General features: G+C 38.9%; 2 protein-coding genes across 4 annotated transcripts in view; one reads left to right on the forward strand and one right to left on the reverse strand.

Moving 5' to 3' along the window:
* Nucleotides 1–2,219: 2,219 nt before the first annotated feature.
* Nucleotides 2,220–4,580, reverse strand: OTUD1 (OTU deubiquitinase 1). Its single transcript, XM_058183164.1, has one exon. It carries the CDS (start codon nt 4,388–4,390, stop codon nt 3,101–3,103), a length of 1,290 nt encoding a protein of 429 aa, XP_058039147.1. The 5' UTR covers nt 4,391–4,580; the 3' UTR covers nt 2,220–3,100.
* A 322-nt stretch (nt 4,581–4,902) lies between these two features.
* C4H10orf67 (chromosome 4 C10orf67 homolog) overlaps nt 4,903–18,886 on the forward strand; it is a 127,185-nt gene continuing 113,201 nt past the window's right edge. For 2 of the 3 annotated variants that reach the window (XM_058183161.1, XM_058183162.1), the window contains exons 1-2: nt 4,903–5,183; nt 15,977–16,098. The gene's annotated coding sequence lies outside the window, so the exon portion shown is untranslated. Of the gene's footprint in view, nt 5,184–13,501; nt 13,532–15,976; nt 16,099–18,886 lie in introns of all 3 variants that reach the window. The other variant, XM_058183163.1, reaches the window with a different exon arrangement.

The raw sequence follows: 18,886 nt of genomic DNA on the forward strand, positions 1-18,886 counted from the left end.
TCAGTGATGTTGTAGCTTTGAATTGTTACTAAATAAACTGTTGTAAGTCGAGGACTACCTCAACATGTTTTTGCACGGTGGATTTTTATATCTTGTAATTTATGAAAAAAAGACACACACCCCAAAAAAAGTATATAGGAAATAAGTATTTGATGTTACCCATTCCTTGAAATGATTGACATAATTTAAGACATCCTAGGTTAAAGTCATCGTGTAGACAATATATCCTTCTGTGTGAATATACTGAGGATATAAGAATTCCAAAGTGTAGCTATGCATGTAGGAAAAAGCATTTCTTTACTAGTCCTAAGCCTCTTGTGGAGAACTTTGGAGGATAGGGGAACATTTTCTTCATTATTGACTGTTGGTCAGAGAATATGTACTATATAATGAACGTGTATCAGATAAGGTATTGACAGTGCTTCTGGTGGGCTACCATGTGACAGAATGTCAGGCTTGCCCGGCTTTCAGCTTCAACCAGATCTTTTATGTGGACTCCAGTCACTCCAGTAGAGAATATATCATTTCCCACAGCAACTAGTCAGTGTGGAAAATCAGACCTTTGAATGTATAATGCTTTAAAGTTTTCTGTTAGCTCATTTGATGGCCTAGATCAGTACTTCTTAATTTGGTGTTGGGAATTCCCAGAATTTGCAGTCATAATGACCATAGGAATTATGAAAAATGCAGTTGAGTTGTATCTGGAGGATATTACAGAAGCTCAGGAAATGAACTCAGCATCAAACAGAATCTAAGGTGAGAGCAATTCAAAGCATAGATCAAGACACTTAGATGGAAAATTCACATGGAACCACCCCCTTTTCCTTAAATGTAGCATTAAAGAATTTGTTGGTTTCAGTGCTAAGAAAAAAACGAAACACATGATCTCTGAAATTTTCAGCTTAACTTTGTTAATAGACAAACCTGCTTTTATCCAGGCCTTCTAGTAAATGATGGTTTATCAGAAAACTTGCCTCCAAGGACATTTAACCTTGACACTCATCTCTTTGAATTCTTCTTCTGCCTTTTCCTAAAGAGAACAGCCTTCCACCAAAAAGGTTTTTTAAAATCTTTTTAAAGTTATGTTTATATCTACAGCTTTTTAATAAATGAATTCATGTTTATAAAAGTAATAAATATGCCTTTGCCAAGAACAGGGACAGAGCACACACCTATTTTGTGGGTGGATAGTTACAAAATGACACATCATTATCCAAATCATGGTTTCCGCTTCAAACAGGACTAGCCTGGTTTATAAATTGATGTTAATCAAAATGAACTTGGGAGCATAATTCTGTATGCTTCGTCCAATTTAAAGTGAGAGCTTTGTAATTCTTCCACAATTGCAACCCTGAACATATTGTACTTGGGACAGCATTCATTAATATGGCAAAGCAGGCTTGAAAATCTGTTATGTGGCAAAATTCTCCTGTTTTGATTGGCTTCACAGAGGAACCCCTTTCTATTGCTAGAAGAAAAAGCAGACTCCACTTCCATGTTCTTAGGCAAATTCTGCTCATTTTGAGGACATCAGTTTATAGGATTTGATTCAGAACAGCTGATGTCAAGTTAATTCCACTAATCATGTCACCTGCTGTAAAGTGTGGTTTCTGCAATTTGATTAGCACACAAATAGATTTGTTGTAACTGGAATTCCTGATTAGTCTATAACATGTTCTTACCTGTCCATGCTTATTCACTATGTTTGATTGATTTTAATAAAGCTGATTTCTAAGTATGCTGTCACTGAATTACAGCTTCATATTGTAATTCCAAGTACCATGAAAAGTTCTAAATATGTAAACTGTTGCCTTTGGGGCTGAATGGAAGTCTTCCGACCTGGAGTGAAAAAATTACATCTTTACCACTTTGTGGTCCCAATTTCTCTTCCAACTACATTATTAGATAACTAATTTAGCCCCAATATGCAGTCAATTCTGTTCCCCTCCCCCCCATAGGTCCTGCAATTACAATCTTTAGTGCATTATTTTGAAATTGAAAACACTAAAATTAAGACTCAAATAAATTGAATTCTGTTTAATTGTGTGAATACTTTTCTCCTAGAAATAAAAAATCGCTATTCCTGATGTGGATCCAGTAGTAAGTCTAGTGCCAAAGTACCAAAGAAAAAATATTTGCCAAGAGCTTTCACTTTCTTTTTGCAGCCTAGCCAGAAACCCCAAGTTTAAGGCAGATGTTTTCACCCACACAGACATGTGTCAGAGATCCAAGCAAAACTATACATTTATTCCAGAATGCTAAGAATATTGCTATTATACAAATACAGTATAAATTCCAAAGTCACAAGATAAAAAAAGTACAAACTCCATTTAATAAATATATCTAACCATTTCAGTTCATTCAAAAATTGAAGAGGGTGGCTTCTACCTTGGATGTTTGACCCAGCAAACCATACAAACTTAGTATAAATATATTTGTACATAATACCATCTTAAGCCAATTAGAAACAAAAGAATGTGATAAACCTGCTGATGGACTACTAACGGGCAGACAGGAGGCATTTATACTTTTAAAGTATCTTTGTGTGTCTGCAGTTTTTTTTAAACCATTGTTTATGTGTGGTTAACAAACAAAAAAGACCAATCAAATAAACTGAAAACCCAGCTTACTCCAGCTAACTGAACATAGAAGCCCAATTGCTCTCCACCTTTGCTAGAAAGCAATACAATTTTCATTGAAAGAATGATACTGCGAATGTGTCAGATATTAACATAAAGTAACTGTTATGCTATCAGCCATATCGGCAGAAAAAAAATCTATAGGCAAAGAATGAAATTAAATTTTATTTTGGCGGTGAACAAAGACTAGAAAAAGTGCAAAAAGAAAAAAGAGAATCCTCTCTTAATTTTAAAGAGTGTAAAGAACAGTGTGTATGGAAATGAAAGAAACATTATATACACAAAATAAGAGATAGGAAAATAACTAGTATTTGATAATCTATAGATAAGCATTCATTATAAATCTCACTCTCCCTCCCTTCTCTTCAGGTTTTTGCTCCATATAAGAATTACAACTGCTAGAGAAAGAAATGGAGAACATTAAGGCACCAGAACAGCAGGCAAGGGATGTAATGTCTATCTCAGGAACAGGCATTCTGCTCAATGTACATCTTGGACAAGGACACTGCCATGGTTCTGGCCAGCTCCTCATCCCTCCTGCGCTGCATCTGAGTCTTCCTGCACCACTCTTCATACTCTGGATTGGGACACTGACAATCCAGCGCAGCATCATAGTGGCCATTGCTCAGCCAGATCAACCAAATGCTGGGTCGGGTCGGATCCTCGGGGCCCAGGTAGTGGGTCATGGTGGAGACGGTGGCACTCTCGGATCTGCCTCCGGTGGTGAGGTGGATATTAAGATTCAGCATCTGCCCCATGGCCAGGAGCTCAGGATAGCCGGCCCAGGAGCCGTCCTGGGCAGCGTTGATGAGGAACTCCCCCACGTCGCCTTCGATGATGGGTGCGAAGTACTCCAGGTGGTCGGCCATGTAGTGCACGGTCTGCTCGCGAAGTTCCCCATGCAGGCACTGGTCTCCATTGATGGCTTTGCAGACGGCCCGGTACAAACAGTTGCCGTCGGGAATGATATGGAAGCGGAAACGGCCTTTGTGCCGCAGGTACTTATCTTGCTTCTCAACCTCGGCCAGGTAGAGCGCCACCTTCTCGCTCCGCTCCGTCTGACGCAATTGGCTGGGGCTCGCCTCCTCGGCAACTTTCAATGTGGTGGCGGGCTGAGACTCAGCTGCAATTCCCGAGTAGGAGCCGGCTGCCGCCGCCGCTTGCAAGGCCTGGCAATGCTCGTTGAAGCGGAGCCCGTGATTGCTGGGCTCCGGCTGCAAGGTTGGCTGGGCGGCGGCCGCAACTTCGCCCCCACTGCTCTCCAGCAGCAGCCACGGGTGGGCATTGGAAGCCGCCTGCGGGTCCAGCTCCCCCACCGCTCCGACGGACTCCGAGTGCGGCACCAGTTGGATGGGCACGACTCTCTCAAGCTGCCGGCGGCGGGTCATTTGCGCCACGGAGCCAAAGACCTGCGGTTGCGGCGGCTGCTGCTGTTGCTGCTGCGGCTGCGGCGGCGGCTTCCTCTGGACGGGCCCCGCCGAGGGCAGCAATTCAAGGCAAGAGAAGGCAGGCATGGTGTTGGCTGCTCCTGCGGTGACGGCACTCGCAGTCCCTCCTCCGCCACCTCCGACGTCGCTCTCAGTTCCAACCGGGCTTTGTCCCGCGGGCTCCGGCGAGACTTTGAACACGACTCCCGGCTCGCTGGACGTGCCGCTTGCCGCTGCAGCTGCCGCCGCCGCCGCCGCCGCCGCTGCTGCCGCTGCCGCTGCCGAGGCCGGATAATGAGTGACGATAGTGCTGTACAGCTGCATCCTCGGCTCTTTATAGGCTGTTGCGGTGGTGGCGCTCACAGCAACCCAGGAAGGCTGCAGGGGCCGGGCTAGAGAGCAACCACTGCGGCCACCGCTTTGCCGCCGCCCCTCCGTGCAAGTAGCCAGAAAGGATGAGGCGAGCGAGTAAAAATAGCCTCGGGCATCCCCGCCCCTCCGGCGTCGGCGTCCTAATAACCGCTTCCGCCCACTTCTCAGTTCCTCACGCGGGCGGGGAGGCGGGTCCGAAGAAACAGCGCCCCCTCCCTTCGCCCTCCCGTTTTCCTCGGGCCGCGCCGGAGCGGGAATTCCTGCTGCGCCACAGCTCTGGGCGGCTCCCTCCTCCCTTTCGCAGGCCTAGGCCCTCCTGGAAGGTACTGGAGGCCCGGCAGAGGGGGAGCGGCCAGAGAAGGCCGGGCCTTGTTTACTTCCCGCCCTTCAGCACGTTGCGAGACACACGTCGCCAAGATAGGAGGGGCTTGGCGCGGAGCCGAGCGGTCGTTTCTCGGCCACGTCCCCTGCTGGGGCGTTTGACAAGGCTTCCGGCAGAGGTTGGCCGAGTTTCCCCCCCACACCCGCCACAGCCGGTTGGCCAAAGACGTTAGCCGCAAAAAACGCACACGCGCGCACACACATACACACACAAACACACACGGTTCGCTGTTTCTGCCGCCTCAGGAGGCGAGGGTGGGGGGGCCGGCGGCAACAGAAATTACTCGGTTTGGAGTCCTAGGGATTCGCTTTTAACGCCGCGAGGAAGTTGCAGTAACAGCAAGGAGCGAAGGAGAGTCCACCGGTGGGTAAGAGTCAGGTACCAAGAGTCAGGTGGCGACGGCCACAAAGCTAGGAGCCCGGCATAAATACAGTGAGAAAATGCCTCTCAGCATGTGTACAATGCCCAAGGAATGAAGACAGAAATTCTACTGCCCTTCGGCCGCGTCTTGTGCTATTTTGCTTTACTTTTTTTAAAGCAGTTGCTACTTAAAAGAAGAGTGTGTTTGTGTGTGAGTGAATGTGTGCGTGTGAGAGAGAAAAGCAAATAGTATTGGGTACCCGTTTGAGGGAATTGCAGAATACCAAATAAATTTTCTCCCCAGTTGCTTAGATTTAAAGCTTCCACAAGTGCATGTTTTTATCTTTGTATACTATTTGCTCTATAACATTGCTGTTTGGCTGAAACTCTGCTGTATTTAAGATGGATAACTACCCAGTCTTATAGCATGGGGAAAAAAATAATAGTATTTCTTTATAGATTAATCTTGAGAGGGTTTTTTAAGCAAATTCAGATATTTCATTTGGTTTCATTCAACATTACAACACTCTTCACACTCCAAAGACCCAGAATTAATGAAATGTTGCAGTTCATGGCAGTATTGCTGTACTGATCTGTAACATACCAAATCTAACCACATATATACCAAGATTAAACCAGTATCACAGATTTCATCAGCCTCTGCCTTACTATCTACTTTCAAGTTGATAAATATACCAACAAATCAGAGGAACAATTGTTGGAAGAAATGGCCATCTGAGGTCAGTTCCAAGTGGGAAAAAAGACACTGGAAACATGGAGACCGCTTGGAAAGATGGTTTAATTGTGGTCAGGTTCACATGGTTTGAGTTCCTGAACAGAAAAAGGGAGGGAGATACTGAGCATGCCTTGGTTTTATGCTCTCTCTGAGCTTTGAAATTTCTGGGGCACAGGAAGAGTATCTTGATTGGTTGTCAGACTCCCAGGGATGGGGGTCTTAGCTAGCCTTGCTGGCTGATGTAATCTTCCCAGGTGCTATGTGGGGAGCTTCTGTTGCTAGATGGGTCCTATTGTGTTACAGATGATGGTCCATTGACATAGGAGGAAGAATGAGTTTCTGCCTCTGGTCCATTGACAAAGGGAGAGAGGCAGGAAGCTGCAGGGAGCTGCTTTGTCCTTAAAACATGTTTCTCCATTTCTCATCCAGGGAAATATAATATTCTGCCCTTTTTAATATTTTCTAAAATATTTCATTCTTCTAGGAGAGGGGTGGGTGCTAACTTCCTACACACCCATGCAATCAACACGTTCAGGAGTCGTAGCAGAGTCTGTAACGCAATGTGTAGAAACTACAGGACTCCCATACATGCAACCAAAAGTATGAATCTGGTATGTAGACAACAACTTTGTCATAATAAAAAAACAACATGACAACATCTTCAAAGGAATAACATTTACAAGGAAGAATAAAGCAATCCTAACCTACCTAGCTATCCAATCAGCAAAGAAAATGGCATCTTTGAAATACAAGTCTATTGAAAACCAACCAAGTGTTTTACTTCCAAAGTAACAACCCATCTTCCCCCAAAAGGAGCTGTGTAAGACCATTATTCACACAGCACAAACACACTGCAAAATACCAGATAAAAGAGATAAACTGCCTATACAATATAGGCAATTATACATCACTGAAATCCACAATTTCAAAATATCTTAAGTAAACCAGAAGACCCATCAACCATTAATAGGTACATACAGATAAAGCACATTTACACATGGATTCAAGAAGCAATTTAAAAAGTTAAAAAGGAAAAAAAATGCCATAACACCTTCCCTGCAATCAACACTTAGATAAACAGGGAATACGAGAATTAACATAAGCAATAAACAATACCCTAATCAAAGAACTACCAACTCAGACAATCAATCAAGTAGCCTAACAGAGGAATTATCAAGGCGAAAACGAGCTCTCCACCAACATGGACTGGACCAACAAAGATATAAAAACAGAAGTAAACCCCACTCCTTGTTAGCGCTGAAGATGTTACTTATAGAAGTCTGGAATGAAACATCTGCAAACAAACAGCACCCAAGATTCCAGAAAACTCAAATAGGTTATATGTAATAAACTAGGAATATATTGATGATGAAGTGCTGCTTTTCCTTTGACTTTGCAATTTAGGCTCTTGATTGAGCAGCAGGACTAAGGAAGTAGTTTACGTTTGTCAATATAATCCATATTTTCCTAACAATATTAATCTAAAGACATTCCTTTCTCCCACACAAAAATATGCAGGAAATGGTAGCTTTACATATATTTTAGAGGTAAATGTATTCCTCTCCCTATCCTATAGGGTGTATAAGACGCACTTCCATTTCCAAGTGGGTGGAAATGCCTGTGTGTCTTATAGAGCGAAGCCCCACCCACCCACCAGCCCTCACCCTTCGGCTTCTGCCTCCCAGCAATTTGCCTCCTTGCAGCAAACAGCCTGGTCAGCTTCAGCACAGCCTGATTTAGCACGAGCAGCTGATTTGCGGTTGGATCTGCCTCCTGTAATACTACCTATCAGCTGTTCCAGGCTGCGGTGATTGCCATCGCCTATCATTACCATCGCTGCTGCAGCCTATCGCCCATTGCCATTGCTACCCCATTCCAGGAGGCGGGAATAGGCAGTGGCGGCAATTCCTGCCGCCTGGAACAGGCCAAAAATGGGGTGTGCAGAGACTGAAAATGGAGTGCACAGAGGCCAAAAATGGGACATGCGGAGGCAGCGATAGGTGGTGATGATCTCCGCAGCTTGGAACAGCTGATAGACGGTATTCCAGGAGGCAGATGCAATCACCAATCAGCTGCTCTTGCTAAATCAGGCAGTGCTGAACTGACCAGGCTGTTGGCTGTTTGCTGGAAGGAGGCAAATTGCTGGGAGGCAGAGGCAGCATTTTTTGTTGTTGTTTTCCTCCCCAAAAAGCTAGGTGCCTCTTAGAGTCTGGAGCATCTTACAGATTACCTGGGAGGTGAACATTTTAGCTCAGCATAGCTGTTTAATATATCTGTGGTGCTGTGTCTGATCAGGTGGAATTACACCGAATTTGATTGGTCTTGTTAGAGTTTAGAAGCTGAGTCATAATAAATACTTGGATGGGAAGCTATGAGAAGGTATTAATGCTATGTAGCTAAGAAGTTGAAAAACAGCTCGGAAGAAACCACAGCTGCACACCAAATCCTTTAAACATTTTTGTCAAGGAAAATGCCTAGCCTTGGCCACAAAGTCACCAGCTGTTCATCTCCACTTGAAGGTCACTTTTTATCTTCCTTTTTGGAAATCCCTGATTCTGACTAGAAGTCCCTGATTTTGCTTGAAGGACACTTTTTGCTCCCAGAAGCACGAAGCTGAAGCCTGAAGATGACGAATGAGACTTCGTCGAAATGTCGCCAAGACACTTTCAATTTTACACGGGAGAAAACCCGAACAACCAAAGACCTATATACAAACACCCGTGAAAACCTCAGAAAACAAATATATATATATATATATATATATATATATATATATATATATATATATATATATATATATATATATATATATATATATATATATAAGTTGCTATGCACAAGCATTTTGAGTACTTGACAAATTGACTGCAAACTTTTACACCTGTTTTCTTATCTTTTAGAAAGAACCCCTGCTCCAGTGATTATATGGGAGTGAAAGTAAAAAAGTTAGGTTTCATTGTTAATTATTCATAGTAGGATTAACTGTTTCTTTCTCCATGAATCAAGTATACAGTTTTTAATATAGTGATATATAAATGGATATTTATCTAATAATAGTCAAAAATACTGCCATACGTTCTGATTCTATTGTAACATGAACCAAAAGACCAGTTATTTTCTTTACTTGTTGCATATTTATATCTCCTACTTGTCAACTAGAAGTAGATATTGATATAAATATATTGACCTTTAACATGCAATTTGTTAACTTTTAGTTCAAAAAGTGAAGTAAAATCTACCATTGTCTTACACTGCTTATCATAAAATCTAAGAATTGGAAAGGATTTTGGAATTCTAGTCCAATCACAAGTACAAATCCTGATATCATCATACAAATGGCTGTCCAATTTTACTTCCAAACCTCTAGTGCAGTGGTAATCAACCTGGTCCCTACCGCCCACTAGTGAGAGTTCCAGCTTTCATGGTGAGCGGTAGGGGTTTTGTCCGATACTGAAGCACTTTCCTTTTTTTAAAATTTAATTGACTTTTAAAAAAAATTTCATAGCATTATTTAAAAACATTTCATAAAATTCCCCGTGACAATTTAAATTTCTGAAAATATACTATTTGTATCACCCGCGCATAAGTTTATTTCACGTTACATAAGTGAAACTAAATGGTGCTATAGTGCAATTGTAAACAAAAGAGCCTCGTCCCAGAATAGTTCACGCATCTCCCCCCACACCACCCAGCTGTAACAGACAAGCAGAGCTGGTAGCCGGCACCCCCCCAAACCCAATCCATGATGCGCAAGAGGCATGCGCAGACGATGATACACAGCGCATTACTGTGGAACGGGCGGTTAGAAAATTTTGGTATTAACAGAGATACAAAAGTGGGCGGTATGTATAAGAAGGTTGACTATCCCTGCTCTATTGTGTCAGGGGTCCAATAGATGCCCTAATTAAATTCCAGGAGGTTGTTCAAATTGATCAGATATCCAAATTGATATTTATTTTTTTATAAAATAACACTGTGCATTATGTTATTGAAAAATCCCAAATTTCAATGGAATTCTTCAATAAGAATTAATCAGATTTTAACTTAAGGCATTAAAATATATTACAAATCCTTCTCAGCGATTTCAACAAAAAAGCACAATTAGTGGCTTTTCAACATATTGAATATGATCCCACTTTGCCGCTACATATCTTGTAATCATATTCCTAATTTTAAAATTACATTGAAAGCATTTTAATTCTGAACCAAGGCAAATTCTATTTTAAATCTAGACCAACCCATTTTCTGAAAAGTGCATATCTGATATCTCATTCAAATACCAAGTATGGCTTTCATATACTAATGATTTGCATATTTTGCTGCAACCTGAAGATATTCTGATGTGTTAGGATAGAAACACCAAGAATTTTCAGTCCATGGGGGCCATAGGAATTCTGGCAACCCCAGAAACACTTGCTGCTATCACTGCTGTTACTGGGCCAATAAACTTCCTTTCCAACTGGAGGCTGCCTCAAATTTTTTCTCACCCTGCATTTCCCTCCCGGCTTGGAATAAAACACAGACTGGATTTAACTTCCAACACAAAACAAGCAAGACATTTAAAAAGTGTATTGAGAAACATATTATCCCCCCATACTGATTAATACGTTACTACAAAATTAATTTTTCATCCTTTGCAAAACAAGCCCAAAAGATTTTAAACTACCAAGTCCATTTGCAAATTGCTAACCTGTCATTGTTAAGTTCGGGAAGTATATACAATATTGATGACAAAATAGTTAACAGCAAGAGCAATAATAATAAAAACAAGATGTACTCCTATGTTAGCAAACTATTATTGTAAATAACTCATAGAAAATTTTCCATGATATCTTATCTATCCCAAGTCATCCCAAAGATTAACAGTAATTTGTCCTGGATCAGATATCCATGTTTGTTTCTTCGTGCAATTTTTTTATCAATTGTGTCTGATTAAATAAGTTTTAAGACTGTACAATCCCAATTTCTTTTCAACAAATTAACTGGTTCCAAATCACATTCCTTTTCTGAATCTAATTTCAGAACAACATGCCTCTGTATATTTTTCACCGCCATTATCATTTCATCATTTTTTAATTCAATTAAAGATTGCATGTTACCAAATGGTTTTTTTCAGCCAGTCTGTTCATTTTTTCAATCTGTTCTGTATAAGTTAGCCAGGAAGCAAAAAACATTAATGCAAAGTAAAGAAATAAATCAAAGGAATAGGAAAGATATTTTTCAGCTATATCGATCCAAAGTTAAAAGAAAAATTAAAAAAATGAATTCCAAATATTTAGCAAGTTAATAAGGTACAAAAAACCTTGTTGTGAAAGTCTAATATGATGTAAATCAAATAAAAACACTTCCAAGGATGCTTAGCTTCCATATGGATGCTTCCAAGGATGCTTAGCATTTCCATATGGAAAAGCAAAAATTATTCAAAATAACCTAAATCAAAAGGAAGAGAAAAAAAACATAAAATCCAGCAAGGGGTTAAAGTAGGTCAGCTTTTAACCAGCCCGTTAACTTTTAGAGACAAAAAGCAAAATAAAGCAGTAAATTCAAAAAGTAAAAGTTATCCAGACACGGTTAGAAAATGAAATGCTGAAAGGAAAATGGATTTTTCAATCGCTTAAAAAGAGGACTGGCATCTTCAAGACTTCCCTTCCTAGAAGGGTCCACCATCATTCAAAAGTCATCTAGGTTATTCCTAAGTGCTCCCAATCTAGGGAGCTGCACTTCTAGAGAACCAGCTCTGGCAGCAAAATCAGCAAATTGTCAGCAGGAAAGGAAAACATTCATACCGTTCAGCAGCCATCTTGGGGGAAGCCCTCAGTCCTTTTTTTAATGATTTTTGATTCAAGTACTATCTAGATTACTCTGCTTGATTTGGAGGCATCAGCTATGTTCAGCTAGGTGCCGCCATCTTGCTTTGGTGCGGTGAGGAACCAATACTGCAAAGAGATATAAAGATAGCATGTTCAACTTCATTCCAAACTGGCTGACCATTCTTCAAAAGCCTAGTTCATGTCTCAACTAATCTAAATGTAAATATAAATCTAAATGTTTTTCAACCGCCAAATAAAAATGGAAAAATGGAACCTTTAATTAAAGCTGGAATTTGGACTATTTGGAAGCTTCTAATAATTGACTAAAGATCAGAAAAAGGGGGAAAAGGAAAAAAACCGAGGATTTAAAATTTGACTTGAATGGAATATCTCTGATTCCCTTTTCCTCTATGGATTGGAATTAAGCAAACTTTAAAATTAAAGCTATGTTTTAAATGGGACTAATTGGACTAATTGGAAAAAGTAGAAAAAACTGAAAACAAGGAGTTTTAAGTTAAGGAAATAAAATGAATACTTCTGTTAATTATGGATTGGATTTGTGGACTGCAAAATGACATCTAACGGTGGAAGAGGAATTACTAGCATTTTGGTCATTGTTGAAAACCTTCTATGGCCATGATAAGACTGGTGAGAAGACTGGTGAGAATTCTAAGGGAGGTTTCTATAAACAAGCTGTTTGACCTTCAAGAGCTAAAACTTCAAAGATCAAAGCAGAGAACAACTGAAAACAAGACAAAACACACAAATGATTTTTAGGCAAGGAATACAAGAAATAATTACAACAATTGATGGAAAATAAGATTCATAAAAAACCAGAGCTGTTTTAGAATTGATAGTGAATAAAGAATTTATGATGTTAAAAAAACAAGTCTTAAAGGATTACTTAGAAGTTAATAGAGAGAAATAAAGACGGGGGGAAGAAGAAAAAAGGAGAATTAATAGAAAAATAGAATAAATTAAGAAAGCATAGAATTTTAAGGGAAAATATAAATGGAATTGAAATAGAATAAGATTAAAACTTCCAAGAGCTGAGAATACATAAGTATAAGCGTGAAACTTTTTGAAATAAGAGAAATGTTTGCTCCTTTTTTTTTTAATAAAACTAAGAATAATGACCTTAAAACTTTCATTGATAAAGAAGTGATTGATACTGATGTCATGGAAGTGGGCAGAATTGATAAAAACATAAGATATATTGTTTGTAAAGTAAGGAACTTTGAAGAAAAACAAAAAGGGAATTAATATAGATCAAGATTGAAATGTTAACTATCATTTTTTCTTTGTTGTTTTTGTTTTTTCTTTTATATGATTAAGAATAATGATTTTAAAAATGTTTATTGAAATGTAATGAGATTATGGATGTTGATGTTATAAAGGTGGAAAAGAAAGAAATTAGTAAATGGGAATATAGGGTTCTAATATAGATGGAAGAGATAAGAAAGGGGGCAAAAAAGCGAGAGATAGACTTGATCAAAGAGTTAAATTCAGGATAGAGGGTTAGACTAGAATTTCTTTTTTATATTAGAGATATGCAAATAGTAAAATTAAAAATGGGGGAAGGGAAATATATTGATAAAATATACAAGAGGATGGGTGGAAATTGAATTGGATTTGATTATGTACCTGGCTATGTTAAAAAAACATATTGTATGTGGTTTTGTTTAAAAAAAAAAATTTAAATCCAAAAAAAAAACAAAAAAGGTTCATGTCCTCATTGAAGATCACTATTTTGACTCCTCTCCCTCTTTTCCCAGTTGCTGTCAGTTCCCAGAGTTTCTTCCAAGGTAACAAAACCTAACAGACTTTAAAGATTTTGAGGCTGCCTTTGGATAGTGTCATATAGGGGATAATAAGCTAACAACAATTGCAAGAGCTGAGAGTAGAGGGGTGGAGGAAGACTGGAGGTATGGTACAATACTGCTGTTGGCTCTTCTTCATCTTTAAACTTTCTTTCCAATCAGCCTCCATGTTGTTTCCAGTGCTTTCTCCCAACTTGGAACTGAACTAGAGGGATTTTTTCCCCAACACTACCATAGTTAAGTGCAAGTGGGAACATGGCTGACCATAATTTTTTTCTCAGGCATCTGACCTTTTAATGCTCTAAGGCAGTGACATAAGGAAAGAATGCAACAGGAAGCATGCAAACAAAAAGAATGTTGAAGGGCATCAGATGCACTATAACTATATTCTTGGTCATCACATTATAGTTACCCATCATTCCTAGTACATGCCATCTTTTGCTATGGCAAAATGAAACTAAAGTACTAAGGCCTACAAAAAGGAAGAACTAACTCTGTCCTTTCCCTTTCCCTTCCTTCTCCTATTTTGCGAGATGACATGGGACTGAATCATGTCACTATTTTTTATTCCACTGTGTTTTTCAATCTTGGCAACTTTTAGATGGCAGGACTTCAACTCCCAGAATTCCCTAGCCAGGCTTGCTGGAAGTTGAAATCTGCCCATTTTAAAGTTTCCAAATTTGAAAAACCACCGCATTAAGATGTTAAATCACAGGTTAAGAGCAAATACTTTATTCTTCATTTAAATATTAGTTGATTTAAGCATAGCAATGTAACAATTCCAGTTACCTTCATGTGGTCATAATCTGTGTAATCATTTTTTCATGACTAGCTGATGGCTTTGAAATCTATGGTTTGGAATGCTAACTATCAGTGTTTCTCAATACTCTGTAATACTTACATTGTGCCTTCTTCCCAATTTTTGGTACTATTTCAAAGTTCATAACTTGTTTGAAAATTACTGGTATTTGTAACATGAAATAAAACACTACTTTTTTTCTATAAAATTTTTACAATTAGAAAACAACATATTTAAAGAATGTGAAGTAATTTTTGATGTGACTTCACTGACAATTTGCTATGACATTATGTTCTCTCCCAAGTAATCCGTCTGAATGATTCAGTGTAAAAGTAATCCGTAACATTCCCTTGTATCCTAGCAACTAGCCTGGCAGGCTTGGCATCTCTAGGAAAGCAATACTTTCAGAATGAGCGACAGTGACATCACAGCACATCAGGCAAAGTAGAAGCAAACTTGTTGTTTAAAGAAACAGGCTTACAATTTTTCAGTATGTTCACCAAGTAGTAGTAAAAATATCAAATATTTTGCTTTTGGCAGACTCCAGGTGGATTGCAAAACCTCTAGAACACCTATATTTGTTGCAAACTAACGCAACTGAAAAATAGGTGAAAGAATATGCCAAATTGATAAACAGACTGCTATCAGAAAAGATATTTTACAAAAGTTTCCTCTTATATAAAGCAATCAGGGCAGGTTTAAAAAAAGATAGAACATTAAATGTGATTACAGGAATGTGAAAAAGTATACTTTACTTCATGTATTGTATTTGCATTTACTGAACTGTAAATTAATTTCATTTTTTGGTTCTAGAGTTCTGATATTTAGAATTAAAACAGTGAGTAGAAAGGACTGTCCTTGCAAAATAGCAGTCAAAAGGAATGCAGTGAGTGCCATCTATTCCAGTAAAATATCATACTATAGGTTGATTAATAGCCATTATATTTAGCAGAAAGAGCAAAATTTTTGTATGAAAACTGCTATCTTTGTGTATGTCAGTTTTTTTTCTCCAACTCTACAATTTATACAAAAAAAAAATTACTGTTCTGTTGGAATTACAAAAAAAAACCCCATTATTACATACTTAAGCATAGTTTAATCTTGCTAATCAAGAAAACAGGTATCCTACAATTAGGTTTCCACTACTGGCATAGTAAGAACTGATTCATGGGTAGAATTTAGAGAGCTGCATAGATTATATGGGAATTAAACCAGCACTGTACAAAGCCAGTGGCAAAACATTCATATCCAGTGATGTCAGCCTGCATTAAGATTGCTTTTCTATCACTAACAAATTCTACAAATGTAACAAATTGAATCTGCAGTTAGATAATAAAAAATATTATGCTTTATTTGCTCTCCTGTTAAAAAAAACCTGTTTTTTTGCATTTTCATGTTCCTATCTCAGTTTTTACATCTGTTCTCTATTAACATATCTTGTTAGTGGAGGTGTCACTCTATTTAGTAAATACAGTAAAACCTTGTACATATGAGCTCTATAATATGTAGTAGTCACAGTAGAAGCAACAGTATCTCAGATTACAAACTAACGGCTGAGTTGATTGAAGTCAATATTTGTTTAGCTATGATTTGAAGACATAATTATATGTTATTTTCATTTATCACTAAAGCTTCAGACCGGAGGTTTGGAGGAGTGACCTGCATGGGCCTCACCTGGTGGCCTTGGGGAGCCTGTCTAAATGACTTGCTAATTTCCACCAACACACCACAACAGCAGCCATTCTGTGAGCAGGTAAGCCATAAACACACTCCTGGTAGCCATAGTGCCTACAATATACTATCAAAATGAGTTCCCCCAGTCAAAAAAAGATAAAATATCTGCAAACCCAAATTATTAAATTCACAAACATACTAAGCCAAATCCAAAGAAACTATTTTATTGCTTTGTAAATCATAATCTTAATTTTATCATCTCTTTCTCCAATAATTATAAAATCACAGGGTTTTTGTAGCAAAAGCTCTTTTACAAGAAGTGTGGTTAAAGTGTTTGGGTGTTTTGTATCATTACAATATTTTATTTATTACTAAGTAGAAGAAAAGAAAACTCCAAACATGTATTTCCCTTTCCAACAAAAAAAAGAGTTAGACATTAATCACCTCTGCCAAGATTAATCTCTTTATCTTCAGTTTAGCAGGTTGGACATGTGTAATATTCTAGGGACCATCAAGGTCAATTCCTGCATCAACGTCTTCTCAGACTAGGAAAGGGTGATATTAAAAGAGTAGATGAAGAGATTATGAGACAAGTACTATGGCAACAAAATGACATATAACAAAGTGTCCTGACCTGAAGGACAACACTTTTTTTTTTAACAACAAGCTAGTCTCTTTTTTTCCAGGAAATCTTGTGATACCCATGTTGGGCTGGGGAATTGTAGTCCATACTTACTAAGATTTAAAAATACTAGTCTATATCACAATGGATATTTAAGTCAAGGATACTCGCTGGTACTAAGTAACAAGTAACACAAAACAAACACATAATTACCATAAGCCTAAGTAAATTATTACTTCAGTTAGTTTACAAACACATCATATTCCTTTTATCTAGTCATTTTCTATAGTTTATTAGTTGTGGAAATTTAATTTTTAAAAAATAACATGCTGACTTCCTTAGTAAAATCCTGAGTTTATCACACACCTAAGTCTTATTAATTTAAACAACAAAACATTTTATTTAGATCAATATAATCCAAACTGTTAGTGCTGGCTTTCAAAAATGCCCAGACTAGCAGTGAGAAATGGAACTCTAGTTGTGCTGCAGTCTAGTGGCCACTTGAATGTTTTCAGGCATTATATCCTTACCCTTAGTAATCCTGGTTATTTATGCCTATTTTTTTTTTAATCCGTAAGTACTGCATTCATATTTGATGAAAAGTAAACCCCCACTGAGCACAGTGAAAATGACTTGGAAGAAGGTAGTTTGTTTTTTTTAATATAGGCACAAGTAACCAATGTTATTAAGGTTAAGGACATCATGCCTGAAAACCTTCAAATGGCCACTAGTTTGCAGCATAGTTAAAGTTCCATTTCAATATTTGTCTGACCCACGTAAAAAAACGGAAGTCACTTCTTTTTTTCTTTCTTTTTTTTCCTGCACTTTTGGCTTTGTTGCTTTTTTCTTGCTTTACTTTTTTTCTTTCTTTTACCTAAAATATTAGATTTCTGTTAATTTCTATATTTCATGATTCAAATTCCAATAGAGTTATTATTTAGAGAGAGAGAAAAAAAACCCAAAGATGTAAAGCCCCCATACCCAGAAAGTACCACAGTCCAAGCCACTAGGTCTTATGAGGGCTGAGCCTGAACCAGTGGTGAAATCTATTTTTTTTTACTATCGGTTCGGTGGGTGTGGCAGGGGAAGGATATTGCAAAATCTCCATTCCCACCCCACTCCGGGGGAAGGATACTGCAAAATCCCCATTCCCTCCCCACTCCTTGGGGAAGAATATTGCAAAATCTCCATTCCCACTCTACTCTGGGGCCAGCCAGAGGTGGCATTTGCCGGTTCTCTGAACTACTCAAAATTTCTGCTACCAGTTCTCTGAACTACTCAAAATTTCCAGTATTAGTTCTCTAAAACCTGTCAGAACCTGCTGGATTTCACCCCTAGTCTGAACTTGTTCTCCTGTCTATCGGTAGAACTCAGAAGCATCCATATACCAAGACTAAACTTCAGCAGCATTACTTAGAGGAGCCAGGGTTGAAATGTACAACTGAGTATCATCAACATACTGATGATATCTAACCTTGTGCTGATGGAATACTCTACCCAAGTGGCCTCATTTAGAAGTTAAATTGGAGAAGGGGCAGAACCAAGCACTGCAGTGCTCTGCAAAGCAGGAACCTTCAGCTAGATCTCTAACTTGATGGTACCAAAGCTATATTACAGTTGGCAGCTATATTTTTTTCAGAGTAAGAGCCAGAAAGTGAATCTATACACCCAGCTTTAACTCTTTTGAAGTCAGCTATGAGGGATGGCCATCTTCACTGAGTTGCATGGATGAAACAGAGTATTTATATACAATGCAGTTTTTAGTTACAATGGCAATTGAAACCAGAATTTCTGTCACTAAGCGATACAGTTATAAAGCACAATGTCACATGAGCCCATCACTTAGCGATGGCAATCCTATTAGTCTCAGTTGCTGTCCTAACCTCAGGACCATACAAGTTGTTGAGCAGGAAGTGGTGGAAGTCACAGGCAAGGAGCATAGAGAAGTGCATGGATGCTGGAGGACCTGGGTGGTACTATAGGCAGGTGCCACAGTGCAGTTGGGAGACTGGAGACCATAGGGGCTGGTAGCTACTGGTCCATGGGATCTTGTACTCTGTAATGGAACTTCTCAGGAGCTGGCAGAGAATTTATTAACTATTAGCACTAAAAGCAAGGTGATGGATTACAATGGAAGAAGAAATGCTTTAATTATTAGGAGAATAGTGCGGTTAGTTTGTTCTTCTGTAATGTGAGAGCAGGAGAAATTGGGGGAGGGCCTTCTCTGTGGCAGCACCGGCCCTAT

This window comes from Ahaetulla prasina, chromosome 4, assembly GCF_028640845.1.
Source record: "Ahaetulla prasina isolate Xishuangbanna chromosome 4, ASM2864084v1, whole genome shotgun sequence".
NCBI lineage: Eukaryota > Metazoa > Chordata > Lepidosauria > Squamata > Colubridae > Ahaetulla > Ahaetulla prasina.

Bases quoted from the DNA above. Each gene is read 5' to 3' on its own strand.
- OTUD1 (XM_058183164.1), bottom strand. From the start codon at position 4,390: ATGCAGCTGTACAGCACTATCGTCACTCATTATCCGGCCTCGGCAGCG.